The sequence below is a fragment of the Chiloscyllium plagiosum genome, unplaced genomic scaffold, assembly GCF_037043375.1.
Source record: "Chiloscyllium plagiosum isolate Xiang-an unplaced genomic scaffold, Cpla_swu_hap1 HiC_scaffold_24, whole genome shotgun sequence".
NCBI classification, from domain to species: domain Eukaryota; kingdom Metazoa; phylum Chordata; class Chondrichthyes; order Orectolobiformes; family Hemiscylliidae; genus Chiloscyllium; species Chiloscyllium plagiosum.
The window spans coordinates 27,526,177-27,542,157 of NW_028270162.1; the positions used below are offsets into that span (position 1 = coordinate 27,526,177).

Sequence of the window (15,981 nt, forward strand, 5' to 3'; positions counted from 1 at the left end):
AAGGGTGGCAGAGGTGGCATTGACACAACATTTAAGAAGTATTTTGATGAACATTTGAAGAGTAGGAGGTTATGGGCCAAGTATTGGAAACTGTTGTGGAGATAGGTGCTTCATGACCTGCATGGACAAGATGGGCCAAAGGGCCTCTTTCTGTAGTGTTAAACTCTACGGACTTAAACACTTCTATAATTCTCAATTTTAGATCCTTACCTAAGACTAAGTTTAATTATTGCATCCCCATTCGCTAAAAGGAATTCTAGCAAGTTTGTACACATTAATTTTTGTTCACAATAAGAAACACCAAATAAAAACCGGAAGAACTGCGGATATTGTGCATCAGAAACAAAAACTCAGCAGGTCTGACAGCATCTATGGAGAGAAATCGAAGTTAACGTTTCGGGTCGAGTGGCCCTTCCTCAGACCATGTTTCTCAAATGATGCCAGACCTGTTGAGCTTTTCCAGCAATTTCTGTCTTTGCTTCTGATAAGTTCTATCCATTGAACTGAATGGCCTCTTCCTGTGTTATCTGACATGTCCACTCAGTACCAGAGGGAATTGTGTGGCTCACAGCGACTGCTCTTGCTTGATACGTGCCACTCGAACACAATAGGATATATTTTCCTCTCGTCGTGTTAACTGCAACATTTGATTCCCATTCTACTTTGTCTGGTTTTGCCTAACGTGTGAACAAGCACGGGAGAGAGCCAGCTCATCACAGAACCGAGGGGAAGATTTGTCAAACTCCCTTGACTGGCTTGCCCCTCCCTGCACTCTGCCCATGAATTAACTTTCCACCCTTCTGCAGTGTTGGATGGTCAGGACAGAGGTTGACTGCTCACTTCCATGCGGGGGGAGGGAGGCGAACTCGGAGCCGGGTTCGTCTAGTGGCTCATCCTTCCGCAAGCACAGGCGGGTGCTGTCACTGGGGCTCTGTGTCCCTGTCTGTCTCTGTCTCCCTCAAACTGCAGCGAATGCCTTTGCTACGTGAGGCTGTTACTGATACGCGGTGTGTCTTGTTGCTCTTTTGGATGCAGGCCGGGCTGACAGTGTGTGTGTGAGAGAGAGAGAAAAAATCGCCTTCCTCCGCCTCTCGCTGTCTTTTATCTCTTTCTGATTGTGTGTGTGTTTGTGGTGGTAGTGCTTGTTGCCAATCAGTGCGGAGCCGGGGTCCCACCCTCGGCGCGTCGCTGGCCGCTCACAGGGCACTAGGGGAGGGGACAGCAAGCAGGGAGGTGGGACTCAGATGCGGGACTAGGCAGACGGGTTGTCTCTCACACCTTTGGCTGTTTCTGGGGGAAAGGCTGCGTTCATACCTGAGAGAGAGACACACACAGAGATCGAGATTAGAGAAAGGGACAGAGAGAGAGAGAGACACACACAGAGGGAAGGCTAACCGAGTGGACCCAGCGAGCCGACACCTCCAGCGTCCGCAGGGAAGAGGACAGGAGGAGCGGGGGGAGGCTCAGCGAGTCAAGCCGCCCCCTCCCCAACCCCGAACCCGACCCCGACCACCTTTCCAATGGCTCGACCCTCCGCCGCCTCGACCCCAGCGATGCTGCCGGCGAGCGGCTTCGGCTTCGGCTTCCCACCGCAGAATTTCGCCCGGGTGGTGGTCTGGGAATGGCTGAACGAGCACGGCCGCTGGAGACCGTACAGCGCGGGCGTGTGTCACCACATCGAGAACATCGTCAAGTGCAATGCCAGAGGGAGCGTGGTGCTGGGCCAGGCGGAGGCACAGCTCTCCCCTTATATCATTGACCTGCAGTCCATGCACCAGTTCCGGCAAGACACAGGTAAGTGGCACATTCTCTTACCATTCCCCCCCCCCCCCCCACCAGCCTCCTCTACCAACCTGGAGATAGATTCCCCACCAGCCCAGTCACAATACAAAAAAACCCCACAATAATCACATAGAGAACCACACCTACCTCCTGTAAAACCCCATTCACAGTCTTAAAATCAATGCGAGCCCCCCCCCCCCCAAGACAATGGGGGGGGGGGGGGGGAGGGGGGATATGGATTTGTGTGTGTGTGTGTGTGTACATCAGAGGGAAATGGTTCTGATTCAGCGCCCCCATTCCTATCGGAGCATTCCCACATCCCTGCCCTTCTCCATCTGGATCAGGCTGATTGATGTCTCCGGTGCGGCAGAAATACAGATGAATTCCCCCCCCCCCCCCCCAGGGGTGGCTGTGCTGTTCGCTCTGTCCCTGCAGCCGGCCAGCGAGGGCTCACTCCAGCCTCCAGCCCAGCGCCTCCCCGCTGATGCTGGGACCCCCCCTCCCCCATTCGGCGTTGGTTTGTCCTAAAGGCGCAGCCCCTGACAGCGGTCCAATTGTTTGTTCCCCCTCCGTCCCCACTTCCCACTGGAATGAGGTTTGGCCGGTGTTCGTTCTCTGAGGATTTTCTCTCCTGTTACACGGAGGCGTGCTGGGGTATTGGGAGGGGCCGGAATCTCTCTCTCCCCCCCCCCCCCCCCAATCTATTCAGGGGGTTTGTTTGGTGGGGGGTGAAAATGAGCCGAGAGAGTGCAGCCGGGGACACTGGCTGGTTGACGGAGCGGTCTGGCGCATTGCATTGCAATACTCAGCAAAGGTTGCGGAAGAGGAATCTCTTCCAGATGCCAGATAATGTGGGGGGGCTCAGTGCAGCTAGGAATTTGAAGCCATTCAGAACGAACCTTTCCAATCCCTTGTCGCTATGCTAGCGGTGGCAAGCCACACTCTGGAGTGGCTGTCTATTTGGAGCAGGTTGGCAGGTGGTATTGACTGGTATGCACACCTTAGATTCTGCTCTGAGAATATAAAGATCTGAAATCTTATCATCGACATGATTTAGTCACAATGTACTTCCCAGGATAATTGTGCGGTGTTCGGAACCTAAACATCCAAAGTTATGCCTGGAAAAATGTTTTGGCAGCCCTTGGTTGTAGCTGGTTATAACACAGGAATGGAAACCACACGTTATGTCCTGACATCTCAGCAGCAGTTTGCTTGTCACAGACTGACTGGATATGATGGCTTGATCCTTGCATGCAAAATCACATGGCTAACAAAATACTCCAAAATACCTTTGAAATAGAATGTGACTGTCAGATCCTCTCCACTGGCAGTAGTCCTGTGAGAGAAATCATTTTGGTTTTACTAGTGTGGTTTCATTCAGAATGCTATCAAAACATAAATCAAAGTACATTGATCCGTTCCTAAAAGGCATCTACACTTCAGGCGTCAATCACAGTCTTTCTGTCTATATTTCCTTAGAACTGAATGGTAGATTGTAGTGGGGAGTCACACTGGTAAAGTGATCTGATGGTGCCCCATCTCTCGGCACGATGTTTTTATGTCAGCCTTAAGAAGGCAGGGCGGGGGGGGCTCCCTTTAGATTTTGTAATTCATTGTCAGACAATAAGGGATCTAACTGTAACAAAGTAACATCCCAGTTTCCATCCAGGCATTGAATTTGGGGAAAGAAAGATAACAAGCTCAAACTGTAGACTTTATGAGCTGTCAGCAAGAGTGGAATGGAATCATTTGTAACATACACATTCACGACTGTATTTTTAAGATGCTACTTAACCAAAAACAAAAAATTGTGGAAATTGTTTGGATTCAGGCTGCAGGGTTTTCATTCACTGACCTCTCTTAATTTCACACCTCATGACCAGAACAACAAGATTTTTCAGATCCAAGGTGCATTGTTGTGTGACTGCAGAATTCTGATTCCAAGGGGCATCTTCAGGACTTTGCTTATTGAGATAAATCTGAATTTGAACACTGGGCATGACTGTGCTCAGGTATATTTTTGATATTCCAAGAAAGTGATTGGTGCAGCCTCATTTTAACTTTTGGTCTGAAGTTTATACTAAATCGTGAAATTCACTGTGTTTGTGACCAAAGCATTTAAAACTGTTTAAATTCATAGCCTGATATATGTCATTGGTGTAAGAATTGAAGTAATTGAAGTATCCCCCATTTGGGAAATGAAGTATCCCCTGCTTTGTTACTTCTCTTTTAAGTTTTCTTTCAATTTTCAAGTCAGTTTATAGATACTAATGTCGTAGTGTCATGGACCCTGAGACAGAACATTATGAGTTGGCATGGTGATTTGATTCTTACCACAGGTAGAGTGGTGTGCACAGTTTTGCTCACTTTACCCTCGGTGGGACATGCTTGCACTGGAGACAGTTCAGAGGGTACACCCGGCTGATTTGTCTTCGGAGGAGATGAGGGTAACCTTAGGAGGTTGAGGGGTGACGTTATAGAGATTTATAAAATCATGAGGGGTATAGATAAAGTGAGTGACAGGTGTCTATTCCCTAGAGTGGGAGATTTCAAGATTGTGGGGCATATTTTTAAGATGAGAGGAGAAAGAATGAAAAAAGACAAGAGGTATTTTCTTTTTTAACGGAGTGGTTATTGTGTCGAATAAACTTCTAGAAGAAGTGGTAGATGTGGGTACAGTTACAACTTTTAAAAGACATTTAGACATGTACATGCATAAGGAATGTTTGGAGGGATATGGGCCAGAGCTGAAAATGTGTTGCTGGAAAAGCGCAGCAGGTCAGGCAGCACCCAGGGAACAGGAGAATCGACGTTTTGGGCAAAAGCCCTTCTTCAGGAAACAACAGGATATGGGCCAGGCCTAGGCAGGTTGGACTAGTTTAGTTTGGGATTATGGTTGGCATGGACTAGTTGGGCCAAAGGGTCTGTTTCTGTGCTGTATGACTCTGACTCGATGAATGGTAGGGCTTATACCTAATTAGCATTTAGAAGAATGAAAAGAGATATTATTTAAACATCTAAGATTCTGAAGGGCTTGGCAGAGTTGACCCTGAGAGGAAGTGTCCTCTTTTGGGGAATCTAGAACAAGCGGACACAGTTTCAAATTAATGGGTGTCTCATTTGAGATAGATTTGAGTACTTTCTTTTTGTCTCATAGGGCTGCTGGCTTTTGGATATTCTATTCCACAGTGCATAATAGAAACAAGAACATTCGATGCATTTGTGGTTAAGTTCGACAGATTTTTTGATTAGCAGGGGAATTGGGGGTTGTGGGTTGCAGGAAAGATAAGTGGATTTAAGGCCATAATTTGATCAGCCACCATCTACTCAATGATAGGGTATACTTGATGGAGTGAATGGCCAATCCCTGCTCTGGTTTTGTGTTCCTATGTACTGATTTCACTTTTGACTGTAGTCAACGTGTGAAAAGTGATGACCACTGCACTGTTCCATTTAAAAAAAGCTGATTTTACAAGTCTGCATAATTTAAACAGGAAGTTTTACAGAGCTATCCAAACTTGTTTTAAGGGCAATCGTGTCGATGGCAGTAATTATTAAAATAGCAGAACACAGTCATTAACAGGTGCTTTTTAAAATCTTGTGCTCACACTCTGAATCTACACTGTAAATTTTGTTAATAGATTTCTGTTGGCCACGAGGTTTGTATGAACTGTTACTAAGCAATATTGTGAAACAAACAATGCAGGGAATATGGCTAGGTCTTGACCCATGGCAACACAGTTGGAACATATTCAAAAGAGCTGAGGTAGTGATGTTCACTGAATGCTGGAACTGAACGTTAAATGTTTTGGCCATTCTATGTCAGAGGTTAGAATGCTTATCATTTTGATTGGAAATTTAGCTTTTAAAAAGCATTACTCATTTGTGTGGGAATTTTCAGGGCAACTTCGATCCTGGAATAGCTCAGAGTAAACAGATGTGAAACTTCATTGTTGCTGCAGTGTGTTCGCGCTGTAGAACACACCAAAGGGGAGTACAGCAGTTAGACATTGATGTGTCCATTTGTCATGCACAAAATAGGCAAACAGAGTCCAAAATCAGAGAAAGCGTGGGAATTGAAAGCAAAGTTGATGCAAGGTCTGTGTACTCTGTCCCTCCCTCTCTGCCGTTACTGCCTAACTTGCTGAGTATTTCCACTAGTGTCTGTTTCTATTTCAGATTTGCAGCATATCTAGTGCTTTGGTTCTGTTTCCAAAAGCAGGTCACAATCTCCTTCAAAGTGTATCTTGGGCAAAATTGTGTTTGAGGCTTTTAGTTGCCCCGAGCACATGCCTGAAATAAGCTGATGTGGTTGTTCAAATTGGAGGACTACACAAATTGTAAGATCCTAATGTGGCATTGAGCCATAACATGTGGTTCAATAGCTGCTAAAGGAGGTGCCTAAACTTTGAAAATATTTCAATTTTGTACAATACCTGGGAGTAGGCACATTTCTCTGGCTCCACAGTAGTTGCAGATTGCTCATAATCATTAGGGTGGGGTTGGGGTACTATGATTTGTATGTCTCTCCAGAAGTTTTACTTTAATTCTAGGATCTAATTGGCACAAGATCAAATTAGATTAGCAATTGAGTTGAAATTATTGTCATTTAATTCAATGTTATACATAATTTTTAAGGTAGATGATATTTTTTATTCTAAGTCAATGGAAAGATGCCTTCTTGGCTGTTCCTTCCCTGAATTATTTCTGAACATGTTAAAATGGAAACACACCTTATTTTTAAGAGCCTGCAGTGACTCCTGACTCATGAGTTTAAACAGTGTAAGCTGTATCATTGTAGAGGAAGCAAGTGGGATAATGTAAATGCTTCTTAATTTGTCAAGCAATGTATGGTGTTGGATATAATCAAGGACAATCATAGGAGAAAACAGTCACTGTTTCTGACTGAGTAACAATGTGACAACAGCACACATGATGGAGAGGGGTACGAGTGAAAGGTTACATGTTGTGCTCATATTTGTAAGTTAAGAATATTTTTCCATCCACTGAATGATTTTAAGTTATCAAGCTGCATTGTAATTTTTTGTAATTATAACAATTTTTTAAGGGACCTGGACCATCAAGAATTACAGTCAAATTAAATGCCATATGTAAACTTTTTTTCAAAAAGTCTTGAAAATATGAATATTTCTGTTGAAATATAGAGTAATATGATGCATTTAGAACTACTTGCACAGAGAATTTAGAAAAGTATTGCTTAATTTAATTCGAGATCAATCATTAGATATCTCATAATAACATCGAGAGCTAGTTTTCAACTTTAGAAATGTGGATTATAGTCCTTCAGCCAAATTCTAATTAACAGATAAACTTGTATTGTAATTAGTATTAAAAAGGTTCTAGTGTAACTTATTAAAAACTTTGCGCAAAAGCCTGAATTGATGATTTCCATTCTAACACAATTCTGATGGATACACATTTTGAAGGGTTATGTCTTTTTAATTATAAAAGTTATGAATTGTCCAGTCAAATGAAAACAGAGTAGATGGAGCTTGACCAAAACAGCTGTCTGCACTTCTGGAGCTGCATTTAATGAGTATCGCAAAAGTTATTTGTTTGTTTCAGAAGACGAACATATTGCATTTCAAGTACATTTTTACATTTTTATTGCAATTCTCAAACTGATCATGTAACGCTAATTCTGACACCAAATGAGCCAAACCCCAAAACTGAAAAATGCACAGCCTTGAAAACGTGCTTCTCTTTTTCTTGGCAGGATAACAGCATCCCTCCTTTGTTGGTGAAATATTTCCCTAATGGCATAAATTGAACAGATTGTGTGGAAATCATGGCTGAGATTCAACCTATGATATCATTGGTACAATTATTAAGGGGATAACACAAACCTAATAAAAATGAAGTATAAGTTTGATGGTTACAACTTCTGAATATTTATAATTTGTAGAAAGAAGTCATCAGTTGTCGGTGTTTTCCAAATTTACAGTGTTTAAAATTTATAAAGTAGATTGAGATTTTAATTTAAAGGCAAGTGGCAGATATTCATAGTGTGTTCAAAGAATTGAAATTGATCTTGGTATTACTCAAAAAGAGTTTGTCACAAGACAGTCTTATGTGGTGTTTGAAGAGAATTATTTTGGAATCAAATGACACCTTTGCTGATATATGAATCGGTAAAGGTTTAATAAAGTATTACCACCAGTATTTTGAACAATGCTTTTAATCCAATTCTAATATAAATTAGGATTAATTTAACTAATATTATTCTTTGACATGAAGGATGATGCAATATGAGGAAAACTGGAAACCAAAATCGCCAAGTTTCACACAGTAGGAACAGGAGCAGGCCATTCAGCCCCTTGAGCTGTTGTGCCATTCAATAATATCATGGCTGATCTTTGGCCGAACTCCCTATCCCTGTCATGGGCCCATATCCTTGACTGCCATTTGAGGAAGAGCATTCCAAACCTCCATCACGCTTTGCACGTAGAGTTGCTTTCTAACATCGCTCCTGAATGGCCTGGTCATAATTCTTAGACTATGCCACCTCATTCTAGAATCTTCAAACATTTGAGATAGGGTAGGTAATGATAAACTGTCATTCCCTGTTAATATCCTGAAGACCTTGATTAGATCACCTTTTAACCTTCTAAATTCTAAGGAATAAAGGCTACATTTATTTAATCTCTCTGTACAACTTAACCCCTGAAGTCTAGGTATTATCTTGTAAACCTGCATTGAACTCCCTCCAGTACCAAAGCATCTTTGCTAAAATGTGGTGACTTGATCTGTCCACAGCACTCACAAGCAGGGTCTAACTAGAGTTTTGTATGATTGCAAGTAATGTTTGAACCCTATGCTCTAGCCCTTCAGATATGAAGGCCAGTATTCCATTAGATGCCTTGACTATTTTCTGCACTTGTTTATGGCATTTTACATTTCCTAACTGACCCTGTAATGAAACAAGATACCACTTCTTGGAATTAAATATGCATTTACAAGCAAATGACACTTTTCATGAAAATGTAAGTTTCACTTTAAATCATCATTACTACAAAGGCGTATCTGAGGAAACCAAGTGGGCGGCACGGTGGCACAGTGGTTAGCACTGCTGCTTCACAGCGCCTGAGACCCAGGTTCAATTCCCGCCTCAGGCGACTAACTGTGTGGAGTTTGCACATTCTCCCCGTGTCTGCGTGGGTTTCCTCCGGGTGCTCCGGTTTCCTCCCACAATCCAAAGATGTGCAGGTCAGGTGAATTGACCATGTTAAATTGCCCGTAGTGTTAAGCAATGAGTAAATATAGGGGTATGGGTGAGTTGCGCTTCGGCGGGTCGGTGTGGACTTGTTGGGCCGAAGGGCCTGTTTCCACACTGTAATGTAATCTAATTTTTAAAAAAAAATTAAACATTTGTATTACTCACTGCACAATTTGGGAACCATTTACAATCTCACAGTAATTCAAACTCGATCAGTTTGGTGATCAAATTGCAAATGTATTCCATCCAAGGGCACCAATACAGTACATGTCCACCTCTCTTTCTCCCTCTCCCCCTGTCTCTCTGTGCTCCTGGCAATTCTAATGGTACAGCTGTCCAGGACTCTTTGCCAGCTGACTATCCACAGAACTTGGTTCACAATTTCGTTGTCTGATACAAACTCTTAGCACTTTTGTATGCATGAGTTATTCAAGCTACCTTTTAGGATTCCCTCCCATTTAGCTCACATATTCATCCCCACCTCAAGAGCTTTTGAAATTACATTTTATTTCTGTGGCTAAAGCAGAAAACCTCTCTTTGTTTCTGCATCTGTGCTGATTGCCTTTCTCCTCCAGCTATTCAATTTATAACCTTTTAATATGGTAGTCAGTCATCTGACAAAGGAGGGGGTAGGAATTGGCCTGTCTTTCAAGTAAATTTATTCAGAATACTCTATACTATGCAGGCTACTTTACCCTTCTTTAAGCAGTTCCTTCCAGCTGGAAATTTGTCCTAAGCAGTGTTTAAATTGACACAGCATTTGAAGTAGTAACATAGTTTACCTTTACACCTGGCTACACATATTTTTTAACTTCTTCCCATTGGTAATGCTACCAGGTCAAGGTTAGCTATATTTCATAGGCCCAGAATTTCTTATTATCCAAGAGAATTAAAATTGACCCCTTTACAATTGATGCAAATTCTTATGACTCAATTCCAAACATTGTAAATAATTTAAATTTGAAAAGACATTTTAAACAAAGTTTAACATTTTATTTACTAAACTGCTTCTGGGACAAATGTCATCACACTAGCGTAATTGTCTAATGTAAATTTGAGTGGAAAATCAGACTAGTTGTCAGATACATTTTTGTGCATTAAATATTCTGGTCCATTCTGCCATTTTCTACAATAATATAATAAGGCAAGGCAAGTGACTGAAATATTAGTAGAGGAACACTTTCGGAAGAGTGATCATAATTTATTCATTTTAAAATAGTTATGGAAAAGGATAAGCCTTCCATGAAAGTTAAAGTTCTTAAATGGAGTAAGACAAATTGTAATGGTATGAGACAAGAACTTTCAAAACTTGATTGGAGTAGACTGTTTGCAGGTAAAGAGACCACTGATAAGTAGAGGCTTTCACAAGTGTGGTAATGAGAATTTAGAGGCATTATGTTTCTGTTAGAGTGAAAGAAAAGGCTGGTAAAATTAGGGAACAATGACAAATAAAGATATCCAGGTTCTGGTCAAGAATACAAACTGGGATCAAATCAATCCCTTGAACAGTGTTAAGAGTGTAGGGGCATTCATCAGAGGGAAATCAGGAAGGCAAAGAGAGAATATGAGATAACTTTGGCAGATAAGGTTCAGGATAATCCAAAGAGATTATACAAGTAATTACGAGCATTGAAGCACCCTTAAAGATCAAAGAGGTCATCTTTGTGTTGAATCTCAGGAGATGGGAAAGAAATGAATATTTTATGTCAGTTTTTACTCTGGAGGAAGGAACTGAGGTGAGAGAACTCAGGCAAATAAATATTGATGTTTTGAAAACACTTTTCATTACAGAAGAGGAAGTGCTGGAGGTCTTAGAAAATGTAAAGTTGGATAAAACTGTGGAACCTGATCAAATACATGCCAGGATGTTGTGGGAAGTTAGGGAGGAAATTGCAGGGCCCCTAGCAGAAATATTTGTATCACCTATAACCACAGGTAAGGTGCTGGAGGACTGGAGGGTGGCTAATGTTGTGCCTTTATGTAAGAAAAGCTGGAAGGACAAGCCTGGGAACTATAGACCTGTGAGCCTGACATTGGTGGTGTGCAAGAAGTTGGTGATGATTTATTTACATGCATTTGGAGAGGCATGGAATAATTAGGGATGGTCAGCATGGTTTTGTGCGAGGGACGTCAAGTCTCTCAAACTTGATTGAGTTTTTCAGGAAGTAACCAGAAAGATTGATGATGGCAGAGTGGTTAATGTTGTTTACTTGGTCTTTAGTAAAGTCTTTGATAGAGTTCCGTATGTTAGACTAATGAGTAAAGTTATATCACATGGGGATTCAGGATCAGCTTGCTAATTGGATGCAAAATTGGCTTTACGGAAGGAGACAGGGTGGTGGTGGAGGGTTATTTTTTGAACTGGAGGCCTATGACCAGTATAGGGATAAGTACTGGGTCTACTTTTGTTTGTCATTCATATAAATGATTTGGATGAGAGTATTGGAGGCATGGTTAATAAGTTTGTAGATGACACTAAAATTGGTGATAAAGTAGACCATGATGAAGGTTAGAGCTGAAAATGTGTTGCTGGAAAAGCGCAGCAGGTCAGGCAGCATCCAGGGAACAGGAGAATCGACGTTTCGGGCATAAGCCCTTCTTCAGGAATGAGGAAAGTGTGTCCAGCAGGCTAAGATAAAAGGTAGGGAGGAGGGACTTGGGGGAGGGGCGTCGGAACCATTTCGACACCCCTCCCCCTTTCCTCATTCCTGAAGAAGGGCTTATGCCCGAAACGTCGATTCTCCTGTTCCCTGGATGCTGCCTGACCTGCTGTGCTTTTCCAGCAACACATTTTCAGCTCTGATCTCCAGCATTTGCAGACTTCACTTTCTCCTCCATGATGAAGGTTATCCAAGAATACAAAGAAGTCTTGATCAATTGGGTCAGTGGGTTGTGGAGTGGCAGGTGGAGTTTAATTTGGATAAATGCGAAGTGTTGCATTTTTGTAGAACAAACAAGGGTGGGGCAATTAATGGTAGGACCCTGGGTGTGGTTGTAGAACAGAGAGACCTAGGCGTTCAGGTACATACTTATTTGAAATTTGCATTACATATAGACAAGGTGGTTAAAAAGCTGTTTAGCATGTTTGCCATCATTCCTCAGACCTTTTTGACAATATGGGTTGGGATGGCAAGACGAGGGGGCATATTTTTAAGGGGAGTAGTTTAGTTCGGGAACATGGTCAGCATGGATCAGTTGGACCCAAGAGTCTGTTCCATGCTGTATAACTCGATAAATTCTTTTCATATGCTGTACTCACATTTTTATATTTTAAAAACTTTGTTGTCATTGCCCTGCTTCGTGTTGAAAGTTTCTTCAATTTATTAATGATTTTTTTTTAAAAGAAGAAACTGTGTATGATTTTATTCAAAGCTTCTTGGGTCATGTTATCAAATAATTTGTTTTTAATGGAAAGAAGATGTTTTTTCATTTCATCATTCTTCTCATTTGTTTAAATATGTTCACTTTTGCTGACTGGACCGGACCTTAAACTTATCCTTTTCGATTTAGAACCCAGGAGTCACTTTAATTCTTCCATTCCTTTTCAAGTTTAGTAAGTGATGAGATCAAAACTGGTTATAAGCTTTAGAAAAAAGGAATTATAAAGAGTTAATGAAGAGTTACATGTGCAAAGCTATATCAGCTATCAAAACTACCTTGATATCTTATCGTATTTAAATGTGAACTAGATAAAGATAAGATTAAGGAATACTGTTCGAATTAGACAAAGAATGGTGGTAGGAGTTAGGTGAACTAAATAGCATATAAACACTGCATTGACTACTTGTGTCAAACGAACTATTTGTGTGCTGTGTATTCGACGTGGTATTTGGCATTTACCATTTCAAATTTGTTTCATAATGTATTTTGAAATACATACATGACAAATGATTTTTCAAAGATTGAATCTCATTGATTTTTGAATAGCACTCAATGATTATGTTTGATACCAGTATTAAAATTATGTTTCATACTACAGTCAAAGAATTACAATGCAAGGGCAATATTTTGTCTTGTGACTGTCATTCTTTTTATGTCCTGACCTACGATTATTACCAATTCCATGGTTTGTGGGCTGTTGCATTACCCATGTATCTGCATTATTTCTGTGGTGACCTAGAGCAGTCTGAATGCGATCCTTTTAACTGCCTTCCTACAATAAGTTCACAGCTATATCATGAAATATTATTGTTTATTTTTGTTAGAAAAGCTTTGTTTACAGCCTAATCATATGTTTTGTATTATTCACTTGTGGGATGAGAGTGATGCTGGTTGGCCAGTATTTATTGTCCGTCCCTTATTGCCCTTGAGAAGGTGGTGGTGAGCTGCCTCCTTGAACTGCTGTAGTCCACCTGCTGTGGATTGACCTACAATGCCATTAAGGAGCAAATTACGGGAATTTGTCCCAGCAACAGTGAAGAAATGGCAATATATTTCCAAGTCAGGATAGTGAATGGTTTTGGGGAAGTTGCAGGTGGTGGTGCTGCTGCCCTTTTCCTTCCAGATGGGAGTAGTTGTGGGTTTGGAAAGTATTGTCTAAGGAGCCTCAGTGAATTTCTGTAGTGCATCTTGTAGATAGCACACACTGTTGATACTAAGCATCGGTGCTGGAGGGAATGGATGTTGGTGAATTAAGTGCCAATGAAGAGGGCTGCTTAGTCCTGTTGATGGAGATGCATCTATTAGGAATGTGAGTAGTATTCCATCACACTCCTGGCATGTGCAGAGTAGATGGTGGACAGGCTTTGGGGAGTCAGGAGCTGAGTTACTCATTGCGATGTTCTTAGCCTCTGACTTGCTCTGTCTGTTTATATGATGAGTCCAGTTGAGTTTCTGATCAATATAACTTCCAGAATGTTGACAGTGGGAGATTCAGTAATGGTAACACCATTGAAAGTGAAGGGCCTTTGGTTAGACTGTTTGTTATTGGTGATAGTCATTGCCTGGCATTTGTGTGGTGCAAATGTTACTTGCCAGTTGTCATCCCAAGCCTGGTTATTGTCCAGAGCTTGTTGCATTTGAACATCGCCTGTCTTCCATCAAGGTCAATGTGGTGTCCTTCATCTTTTCAACGGACAACAATTGAGTGTGAGTCATCTTCTGACACCAGTGAGACAGACCCCATAAACAGGTCCAATATGCACTCAGCCTGCATTACAATGCATTGCTTGTGTGGTTTCTGACACCACTAACTGGTGCTAGTTGTGGTTTGTGCTGTGTTTTTCAGTGTACAGTTAGCATGAGTCCTCATGGTCTCCATCAGTAACAGTGCACACTGTCTGTTTGAGTTTAAAGGCAATTTTTTTCTTGAAAAAAGGACATGACATTTTTTCTTTTGTTTTCCGACCTGAGATTACATTCCCCACCATATTGATGCAAACAGCTGCCTGGGGCTTCTCTGTGAATGTAACGCTGTGCATGGGTACCACATTCTGCAGTTGTTGCATTACCAAAATCAACCTTAAAGGGAATGTTTAATTCTCCTTCAAATATTTCTGAATAATGAATTTTCTGTGGCCCTCGCATCAACTCAGATTTTAAAATATTAATATAATGCATTGATAGTTGCAGCAGTATAACTTTGTAGAGCTAAAATTAAATACTGTACAAAGGAGGTCACTGCTCTACAATCCATGAGGATTATTTGTCATACTGTAGCAAAAGCTGTAATGTATATTTTTCCTTACAAATCTAATGCAGCAGATGGACAGCTTATCTACCTCAATTATGAAAATATAAAATACAACATCAAATTCCTTTCATTTAAAGTTATGTTTATATTTGTATTAAAGAATATGAGCAATAATGCAAGAATATCACAAGGAATTAAGTGGCTGGAAACATTGTGTCATTAGTTTATCATATATAATATTATATTATTCTATAATATATAATCAATATATAATAAATAACTGATTAATTATTTGTGAACATTATGGATTTGGAAAGGTTAAAAAATCTGATTGTAAATTATCAACCCTCCACTTTTGTGAAATCCATGGGAAGTAAAAATGAAAGGTAGACAATGAGTGGCTGATCACTGTCAACCTGTTCATACTTGCATCAAAAGTTATGATTAGTGCCTTGATAATTTACATTTATAAGTCATTAACGAACTCTATTTATCTCTCAAATAAAGTGTCATAGATAGTGTTATAGAGATGTACAGCACGGAAACAGACCCTTCAGTCCACCTTGTCAATGCCGACCAGATATCCCAACACAATCTAGTCCCACTTGCCAGCACTTGGCCCATATCCCTCCAAATCCTTCCTATTCATATACCCATCCAGATGCCTTTTAAATGTTGCAATTTTACCAGTATCCACCATTTCCTCTGGCTTCTCATTCCATACACGTACCATCCGCTGCATGAAAAGGTTGCCCCTTAGGTCTCATCTCTTTTCCCTCTCGCCCTAAACCTATGCCCTCTAGTTCTGGACTCTCCCACCCCAGGGAAATAACTTTGTCTATTTATCCTGTCCATGCCCCTCATGATTTTATAAACCTCTACAAGGTCACACCTCAGCCTCCGATATTCCAGAGAAAACATCCCCAGCCTATTCATCCTATCCCTATAGCTCAAATCCTCCAACCCTGGGAAGTTGGGGCAGCACAGTGGCTCAGTGGTTAGCACTGCTGCCTCACAGCGCCAGGGACCCGGGCTCGATTCCAACCTTGGTCGACTGTCTGTGTGGACTTTGCACATTCTCCCCGTGTCTGCGTAGGTTTCCTCCCACAATCGAAAGATGTGCAGGTCAGATGAATAGGTCATGCTAAATTGCCCATAGTGTCAGGGGTGAATATAGGGTAGGGGAATGGGTCTGGCTGGGTTACTTTTTGGAGAGTCACTGTGGACTTGTTGGGCTGAAGGGTCTGTTTCCATACTGTAGGGAAACTAATCTAATCTAACATCCTTGTAAATCTTTTCTAAACCCATTCAAGTTTCACAACATCTTTTT

The 15,981-nt window shown here is 41.4% G+C and overlaps 1 protein-coding gene across 2 annotated transcripts in view; it reads left to right on the top strand.

The window, feature by feature from the left end:
• Positions 1–940: 940 nt before the first annotated feature.
• Positions 941–15,981, top strand: part of dtx1 (deltex 1, E3 ubiquitin ligase) — a 241,364-nt gene continuing 226,323 nt past the window's right edge. Inside the window, exon 1 of one of the 2 annotated variants that reach the window (XR_015761256.1) lies at positions 941–1,794. Coding sequence is in view for 1 of the 2 variants with exons in the window: in XM_043715649.2 (XP_043571584.1) it covers positions 1,521–1,794 (274 nt within the window). In the remaining variant the exon portion in view is untranslated. The remainder of the gene's footprint in view (positions 1,795–15,981) is intronic. The other variant, XM_043715649.2, reaches the window with a different exon arrangement.